Source organism: Mycteria americana, chromosome 14 (genome assembly GCF_035582795.1).
Source record: "Mycteria americana isolate JAX WOST 10 ecotype Jacksonville Zoo and Gardens chromosome 14, USCA_MyAme_1.0, whole genome shotgun sequence".
In the NCBI taxonomy this organism is placed as follows: domain Eukaryota; kingdom Metazoa; phylum Chordata; class Aves; order Ciconiiformes; family Ciconiidae; genus Mycteria; species Mycteria americana.
The window spans coordinates 16,202,345-16,211,856 of record NC_134378.1 but is presented as its reverse complement, the minus strand read 5'-3'; the positions used below and the strand labels follow the sequence as shown (position 1 = coordinate 16,211,856).

General features: G+C 55.3%; 1 protein-coding gene across 1 annotated transcript; it reads right to left on the bottom strand.

Moving 5' to 3' along the window:
• PPDPF (pancreatic progenitor cell differentiation and proliferation factor) lies at positions 1-3,195 on the bottom strand. The gene is made up of 5 exons (XM_075517267.1): positions 3,069-3,195; positions 1,772-1,861; positions 843-920; positions 588-684; positions 1-371 (listed from the first exon to the last, which is right to left on the bottom strand). The coding sequence occupies exons 2-5, from the start codon at positions 1,824-1,826 to the stop codon at positions 260-262; spliced, it is 342 nt and encodes a 113-aa protein (XP_075373382.1). The 5' UTR covers positions 1,827-1,861; positions 3,069-3,195; the 3' UTR covers positions 1-259.
• Between the last annotated feature and the right edge of the window lie 6,317 nt (positions 3,196-9,512).

The window sequence follows — 9,512 nt, the reverse complement described above, 5'->3', positions numbered from 1 at the left end:
TTTTAAAAGGCTGCTTAACTTTATTAGTTGCTATTGTACAAGTACAAAGTAAATAAAACGTGTTACCAAGTCTGCATGGAAAGGGCGTAGTTGCATTAAGAAAGAGTAAAAAGGCTGGTGCGGGAATCGTCGGGGGTTTGCTGCACTTTTTTATTACAAAGCAGCACCTTTGCCTTGGAGCAGCCTGCCTACTCTACGGGGGGGGGCAGGGGGGGGAAGGGGCTGTGCCCGCCAGCGTGGGAAGCAGCCGCCAACCCGCTCACGCCGAGGGCCCGTAGCTGGGCTCGCTGGTGTGGCGCCTCCGTCCTGCTCCTGGGGCCGGCACCAAGCCACACGCCACCGGTCCTGTTGTCACCCGCGGTGCTCCCAAGCTGCAAGACAGAGCAGAGAAAGGGTCAGGCCGACATCAAGGCGTTTCATTGTCGCTCTGCATTTATTTCTGCAGCAAAGGAGTCGGTGCCCTGGGCATGAAGATGTCACCCACTGGGTCTGGATGCACCGCGGGGGATGCGGCAGGGATGTCCCCCACTGCCCTGGGTGCTGCATTGGCACTCGCCCGCATCTTCTCATCCAAGGAAAGCACTCACCTCTCCGGGGACTCGGACACGGTCGTCATGGCCGGGTGAGCCGTCTTCCCGAAGAAGAAGCTAGCCCACCAGTGGCCAGGGTCGGACTTGGGCAGACCTGTGGGACGGTGTGTGGGTCAACACAACCTGGGCAGCCCCGCTACCACCCTGGTCTCATCCCACAGGAGAGGCTGGGTCACCTCCAGTAAGATTTGCAGTGGAGGGGCCGGGAGCAGAGTCCCCCCACGGCCCCAAGCCGGGACGGGTGGCACTTACCCGGGGGGTGGGGGATGACCTCCCCAGAGTACTCCGAGCTGCCGCAGGAGCTGTTGCTGGATGTGGAGCTCAGGCGCCCTGTGGAGAGACCATGGCCATCAGAGCCACCACCGACTCTCGGTCGTGCCGTGAAAAGCAGAACACAGCCCTGATGTGCCCATCCCTGGGGTGACAGGGCTCAGTCTCATCACTACGTTGCTCCAGTACTTGCCCAGCTTTAGTGCCAAGTCAATAAAAACCACTAGGAAGGAAATACTGGGGAGATTACAAGCTGGCCAAGAGCAGGTAGCAGAAAAGCACCTGAACACCTCTGGAGGAAAACACCTGCAACCCCAAGGACATTATTTAATGGCTTTGCATCTGTATGCAACACTTGGGAGGCCTTTGCAGATGACTTGAGGCCAAGAGGATGCAGATTCCTGCACATAATCCATGCAGTTTTAGTCCAACTGCTACAAGCCTGTTACTAGTTTCAGCTCAAGGGGAATACTTTAATCCCCTCTGGTTTAGGCAATCCATTAAACCAGAAAGCCTCTCCCCTGGAAATGTACCAATAGCTGCCATTGCCTGGACTGGTTTTGCAGCTCATTTCCACAGCAACAGTGCAAGATGCATTTGAAACTGTCACCTCCCCTCACCTACAACCTTAATAACAAGTGAAGGAGATGGCGAGACCCATCTCCAGCCGGTACAACTGGGCAGGGGCTGCGGTGGCCCAAAGGAGGGTCCAAGCCGCAGGAGGGACGGCTGCTGGCTGCCCCTCTTTCTCAGCAAGGAGCCTGCCAGCTCTCATGGGGCTTCAGCTGAAAGCACACACCCGAGCTCCGCTTCATCTTTGCTGGAGCCACATCCCCCCCGAGCCTGGGGGAGCACCCTGCCCGCTCGCCCACCGCTCCCAGCCCACCCCAGCCCCAAGCACACGCCCTTACTTCTGTAATAGTTGTGTGTCGCCATGAGCGAGCCGCTCGATGGGATGGATGCCATGGTTGTCGATCTTGGTTCTTGTGCAGATCTAAAACCTGCGAGCAGGGGGACAGCCGTCGCTGCAGAGGGACCGCAGCACGGCCCCCGCAGCCCCAGCCCACCCGGGGCCCGACCTGCACCCACACACGAGAAAGCTGCAAGAGTTTAAATAGCACCGGTGTGATTTCTCAAGAGATTTGACACGCATACTGTCACAGTGGCACTGCACTGGGTACGAGGGCTAGTGCTCGTAGTGCTACACATGGTTTAAATCCGCGGCTGTAGAGCTCTGGCTAAGAGCTACGTGCAAAGCCAAAGTAATTCCCTCAAAAACGACCGCCTGCACAGAGCGCAGGCCTGGCAAGTCTGCACAACACCTTCCCCAACCCCGCACGGGTGTTTTGCTTCCTTGAAGAAATCCAGCTTCCCTCACTGTATCAACAGTTGGGAGTTATGAAATCTCAGGCAGAGATTGCATAAGTAGCAAAGGAGTGTTTTGCTCGGGGCACATACCGAGGGTTTTCGTGCAAGGGGTTCCAGCCCCAGCCTGTCCCCAGCAGTGCCTCCGCCACCCCCGAGCCGGGGGCAAACCTGCCTGCCCTGCACCGTCATGCACAACACAGTCCCCCTCCTGCAACGTCCCCTTCCAGCACAGGCAAGAAAATTGCTCTCCCTGGGCCACACCATGGCCAGTTCTGAGCTGGAGAAGTGTTTTTCTCCTCCTGGTACAAAGCACCTCCCTGCTAAGATGTTGACTCTTCCCATGCCCCACGGTCTGAACCCTTCTTGTTCAACCAAGCTCCGAAAAGGCTCAGACAGCCAAAGGTGCCAACTGCCAGCAGAAGCCACAGTCCCTTGGGCCCGCAGGACACCAAGCCCCGCTGCCATCCGCAGGAACAGAGAACACACCAGCCTGGGCTGTGAGCCAGGCACAGGGGAGGCACCCAGAGCCCCAGGACCCCCACCACCCCCCGGGCGTCCACATCCTCCCCAGTTCTCGATGAGGCTTGCCCTGGTTTAATGATGCACCCACTTGTTGGGTGTCCTGCTACAAAACGTCTTCCACGCACACACGTCCCCATTAATACAGTAATCCTTAGTGGAGAAACTGAGGCACAGAGCCGTCTCCCGTGAGTTTCACCCCAAAGGGACTCGCTGCAGCCTTGCAGTTGACCCTTTCCAAAGCAAACCCCCAAAAACCGCTACGGGCCGCCCCGTTTCCCCCCGCCCCCCGCCGGGGCTGCACGCCCGGTCGCAGCGCACCTGGGCTGGGCGGCGGCGGGGTCCGGCGGGCGGGCACTAGGGCCGCGGGGGCCGCTCGGCGGCGGCGCCGCCCGGGGAACGCAGCGTCCGCGTCCGTCCGCACCGCACGGCCTGAGCCGCGGCGCTGCCGGCTCCGCCCCCCGCCCCTCCCTTATAGCCCCTCGGGCCACGCCCCCGCGGGGCGCGCCGCCAATCGGAATGGGAGCACGGGCGGGCACGCCCCTTCCCCGCGAGGGGCGGGGCCTGCGCGGGCAGCGTGTGCGCAGCGCCGAGCACCGGCGGGGCGGCCGCGCAGCGCGGAGGGGTTCAGCGTTAGCGGGGGGCAGGGGGGGCCCTGTAAAGCTAGCGTATAGATGGATAAATAAATAAATACGGGTTTGCGGGGATCCTGAGCGGGCTGGGCTGTATCAACGTGGGGCAGAAGGCTTTATTTTACAGGAAAAGGCCTGCAGCAACCTCTAAGTACAACCCACACCAAAACACAGCTCCTCCGTATTTGGGTACCGGCATCATACCGTATAGATGCTGTTACATAAACCAGCGGTATCGCAGGGTACGAGTCCTGGAGGGCCAAGGCAACGTCTTACCTACATAAGAGGAATACAGAAACCTTACAGAAAATTGCTTGCTGCGTGGAATGGAAATGCGGCGGAGAACACAAAGTGAATCCACTTTTAAGCGTCAAAACAGCACTCTGGAGAGGCGCGAGAGCCGCGCGATATCTCCACAAAGGCGGTTTTGATATTTGCTATAGCTGAAGTGTTACTCATTTATTCTCTCTCCCGAATTCGGTAATACTTCAGAGCAGAGTGCTGCGGCCCGGCACGCTGAGGGTTTGCAATAAAATCTTGCAGTTTGGGTGCAGGTGCGGGAAATGGTCTTTTTGGGGGGTGATGCTCTAAGCCATTTTAGGCTTTGGAGATAGGAGGGAGCCCATTTCCCAGCCTGGGGCGCTTCTTGTGCAAGCTCTTCATGCAATGGGGTTCATTCCTCCTCCGGTCTGTGATTTTTGTTATTAAGCAGGAGTTATTCATTCAGCACCGGGGGGGCGAGCAGCCAGCTGCAGGGGAGGCAGCACCAGGTTGCTCCAGGAGGACATGGATCTCCCCGTGCAGATCATGGGGCTGCAAAAGGGCCGAGCTGCCCTTGGGGCTGTGTTTCTCAGCGGGGCAAGACCCCCTGACATGGGGACACTCCATGTGACCCGTGTCCCCAGATCCCCCCACCTGGCCCACGGCACCAAGGCAATACTCCTGCCATCACCAATGGGACGGGCGCCTTCCCCCGTGCACAGCCCGTATGCACGCTCTCAGAAACATCATCCGGAACAGCTTCTGGGAAAGCCTTGGCACCACAAGGCTGTAAATAAATTGTTTATTTTCAAAGTCTACCCCAGAGGTTTAAGGACCAACACAAGAGCATGCATGAGCCAGCTCGGGACCAAGTCGCTTCCGCTGTGCCTCAGTTTCCCCATTAATGATACTGACTCAGCGCTTTCCAGGGAAGGAATTGGCTAAAGGCTGTGATGGACTTTGAATATACAAATACCAACAGACAGTTTGAACAGCCACGTGGTTGTTTTCATGCCCAGCATTAGGCTTTGCTTTTGTGCCTCATGATCAGGTTTGATCAGTGGTTTGATTTCGGGGTCCCTGGGACCCCCAGGCCAGCCCTGCTGGGAGCATTCACTCCCAGCCGTGCCAGCCGCAAAGCACGGAGACCTCTAGGGCACCGGCTCGGAAGATTTTTCTAGCCCAAAAGGGAAAGATAGCAAGACTAAAAATTGTGTGCTTCAGATCCGAAAAGTCACTTTTGTTTTAGTGAGGTGTAATTTCTCAGGTTTCTCCTCAAATCCTTCTTGCGAGACATATCCCTGCACCCTAAGTCCCTCTAATAATCTATGGAGAAGTAAGAGTATATTGATATAGAGAGTATATTCTATAACAGAGTATATTCTTCCCAGCGGGTACAGGATGGCTTTGTACCCCACCGAGCCCGAGTGGGCTAATTGCTTTAATTAATGATAGAGCAGAGATGAACAAACACTTCCTAGTCCCTTTGTGCGACGGCACCACTTACACCCACGTTTGGGGCTGCTTTTTAAAGGATCAGCTCATTAAGCAGACAGCACCGGGAGCGCGATGCTGCACCCATAGCAATGGGGGACGAATCGGGGCTTCGCTGGTTCAGGGGAGATCAGTCTCCCCGCACGGATGGATTACAGCCTCCAGCAAAACGTGTCTTGCTCTGCTCTTCATCCCGAAGCCAAATCCACTTCGCCTTAATGACGCAGCGGGAGCAGCGGCGGTGGGACAGAGCAGCCAAGGGGGATTGATGGAGCATCCAGTCCGGTTTCCCAGGACAAAGCCTGTCCTGGGTGCGTTGAGGAGAGGAAGAAAAATTTCATTTGTATTGATGAAGAATCAGTTGTTTTAAAAGCAAGCAGATGACAAGATTTGGATAGATTTTCTCTTCGATTTTCCTCTAATTACAGCCTCTGAGTTGACTGCGACTCTCCTTACAGTTTGCTTTTGAGCAAGGTTTCTGTGTTTTCTTTTTTTTTTTTTTTTTTTTAAAATCTGGGTCTCTGGGCTCCATGTTAACAGCTGGCAACTGGCTTTTGTTATCTCCTGGTTATGTGTGCCGTTGGGAACTCGCCTTTCGTGTCCCATTTTGTACTTGGCAGAAACGTCTGGAAGCCAGCAAAGGCTGCGGAGCTGAAGGAGCTGCTGCCTCCGGACACCGCCAGCACTCGCGGGACATCACAGATGGGTGTTAGCTAATGCTGGGGGCGATGGGGCACCCCAGTGCCCAGCCAATGAGGCTTAATGCTGCTGCCAGATTCCCTCTGGGGATGTGACATCCCACCGGCTTCAGGAATGTGGTCAATGGTGAGAAAGTCACCCAGCAGCCCCTTCCCCACCACCCTGCACCGGAGCACGCAGCAATTTTCCTCCCAGGTAAAGGCAGCGCTTACTCCCGGCACAGCAGAAATGCAGAATTGAGCTCTCTTATAGTTCCACAGGGCCTGATCCTGCGCCACTGAGGGTTTTGCTTCATTCTCCCTCTGTTGAGGACCTCTTGCTGCAGAGGAGGAAGCAGGCACGACCTGTGCTCAGGCTCTGCCCTCCTGCTCCTCCTGCGCTGCATTTTCCAGCTGTGTTGCTCAGTGCCAGGTTTGGGATTCGGGCAGCGTCCGCCCAGCGCAGGCAGCTGCTGCCACCTATGGATAAAAAAAAGCCAAAATGTTCACCCCAGACACTACATTAGGGCCATCCTCTCCGCTCTGCCCAGAGCCTTTGCAGCCACACTGAGGTCAGAGCAAGAGTAGCTGCAAAACCAAACCCATGGTTGTGTCGTGGCCCGGCACAGATGCCTGGGCATCTTCCTCTGCCTGCACATGCTTAAATCGGAAAAGGGGGTGTCCTGGAAATGCAAGGGGTGACTTTCCTTAAGCACGACACGAGCAGTGTATTTTACCAATCGGCTGGAAATTGTGCTCTGCCTTGCTGGGATATATGCAGCAAAGTGACCCAAGTGCCACCCTGGCAGGAGAATAAACCGAAGTCAGACCGGGGCGTGCACCACTGTCCCTGCGGTGATGGGAGCAGCTCTGCTGTCCTCACCTGCAGTTTGTGCCAAGGGGTGCAGGCATCCAGGGCTGATTTCCCGAGAGGCTCAGGGAATTGGCAGCAGGCCATATGCAAATATGCCCGCAAATATGCACATTGTGGAGAGAATTAGATAGAAAGGCACAAGCTGCCTGATTTGCCTATGCAAAAGGGATGTCTCCAATTTGGAAAAAAGCTGTGAAGAGAGACTACCGCTGCTTGCTTTAGGTGAACTTGATCCCACGAGTTCCTGACTTCTGGCCCATCTGTTCCTCTGGGAAAACTGGAAAATCATCTTGCAGAAACCAGCAGCGGTGCTGAGCAGGATCCATCTCTCTGCAGAAAACCCTTAGACCAGCATCTCCTTTGTGGGATCAGGGGAGATTTCACCACCATTCAGTGAATTCAAAACATTATGCAAACAAATTTCTCACCTGTATAAACCCTTGGGCTTTGATGGGGGTTGGTTCACCATCAGATTTTCTCATTAAGTTCCCCGATCCTTATTTCTCCCTCTGGATGCACCCAAAGCTTATGCTGTTAGGCAGGTATCTCCATTAACAGCCCTTTGACTAAAGCGATCAGAAGATACGAACAGCCAGGGCTCTTTTCGCTCAGTGGCCGTGGTTTAATATGAAAAGCTGTGCCCAGGATTAATGTAGGCTTTTCCTAACTCGGAGATGTGCATGGCTGCCAAAACAAACACATCAATCTGTTGTAGCTTGATACGGCACCAGACTCCCTTGCTGTAAAACCAGTGCGGTCCAGGAGCTCCCTGGCATCCTGCAAACAGCATTAAACCACAGGGCAGAGGTGTCTTATCTCACTTGGGCTTGACCTAGATCAGGGTCTGTCCCCTCCTTGGCACACGGGGAGATTCACAGGATCAGCTTCTCGCAGCTCTCGCAGATGCTACGTCCAGATGTCAGAAATGTCAGGGTGTCCCTAAAGAGATGCATTAGAAGTGGTATTTTTCTCCTCCCCTGGAGTTAAAAAAGATTTCAGAGCGTGGAAATGTCCGTCCTGGCTGCTTCCCGGATGGACAGTGGTTTGGACTGAGCAGTTTTATCCTCCACATCCTCCTTGCTGCCAGCAGCATCTTGGAGAGCAGGAAGAAATAGAGTAGCAATATTAAAATGACAGTGGGGAAGGGGAAAAGCAGTGCAGGAGTTAAAATCTTCAGAGGAAATCTGAGTTTAGGTCAGGAGCTGCTGCATTTGACCCGGGGATGTGCACCCAAGGGTGTCTTATAACCCCTGGGGTGTTGCTGAGCTCGGAGAGGTGGGACGAGGGAGCAGCATCGGAGGGTGCTGGAGCAGCTGCATCCCGCAGGGATGAGTTTCTGATGATTTTATCTCTGAGACCACCACCTCTTTCTCATCCTGGCTGAATTTGGGTCAAGAGCCTGCAAGCTGCTTGCTGGGGACATAGAGGTACAGGCCATGCGTGTGTTGTTGTTTCTTAAGGAAAGGGATTAAAAATCAGCCCAGCCTGCCAGGCTGATCTCTGTATCAGCACCCGCCGAGGCCGGCTGGAGGGCGAAAGCTGGCGGATGGGTCCCTGGGCTGCGCGGGGCTGCCAGCTCATCGGGGATTTATGCCACGCGCAGAGATTTTGCTCCCCTGCGTCGTTGCAACGGGATTCACGGCTGAAGGTGCCACTGACCGGTCAGGTAATGGAGCCGGGGGTGGCCCAGCCCCGCCGGGGTGATCTTCCCCTGCTCCCCACGCTGATGGCCCCGGTGCCTCGCACCCTGGGGACATCTCTGCTTTGCTTTCCAGTCTAAATGCTGAGCCTTAGCATCATCCCCTGCTCATACGTGGTATTTTAATAAAGGATGGAGAGTTATTAAGACCAGTGAGTTACCACCAGAGGAGGGATTTCACCCCATGAATGCGTGATGTCCAGCCGTTATTAAAAAGTGATTAAAATGAGAAGCTGTTCTGCTGTGCTCCCAGGGGAACGTCGGCACCGGGAGCCAACGTAGGAGCTGCCTCGGCACCCACGGCTCCAGAGGTTTTCCACGGCAGAGCTGAGTTTTAGGTGTGAATACCTACAAACACCGGCGATGGGGCATGGCTGCTGTAGGGATTTCCCCGTCTCGACCCCGTAACTCAGCCATTTGGTGGAAAAGGGGTTTCTGGAGGAGCATCCCCATGGCACGCCTGGAGCCACGTGCTACCACCCATGCCCAGGATGGATGGTGACAGTTTTAAAGGCCTTTAGGCATTGTCCCTTCAGCACTACTACCTCGGATCGCCTCGGGCACCCAATGGCTGTGGCTACACCGAAACGCCGGGGGCCAGGTCGTGGTGGTGCGAGCATGATGGTGGGTCCTTGGGTGCAGCCTGGTGCAGCCTGCCTTGCACAAGGCATGCTGCTGTCCCATCAGGGATGACACCAGACACCATCCCCAGCTGGCCAGGTGGCTGGAGGGCTTGGACATCTTGTTATGGCCTCCAAAGTTTATTTTTAAACCTCTGGCTCCAATTTAAAGGTATCAGCAGCATGCGCCGAGTGCAGGACCTCAAAATACTCCCCTCCTCCTTATTCCCATGCCTTTCTGTCCTATCATTTCTGTCTTCATCTTCCCTCTCCAGGTCTACAGCATGAGCACGAGCTGAGAAACCTGCTCACGAGTTTCATGAAATCTTCTCCTGTTTGGTGCCTTGGGCCGGGAGTGCTGCCAGGCAAACACACAGAGAGAGGCACAATACGTCAACACGGGGGCCCGGAAAGGGTGACCTCAAAGCCAGCCCCACGTAAACATGTTCTAGAAACTGCTGGGAGATGCAGCAGGGAATCCCATCCCATCTTAAGCCCAGTTAAGATG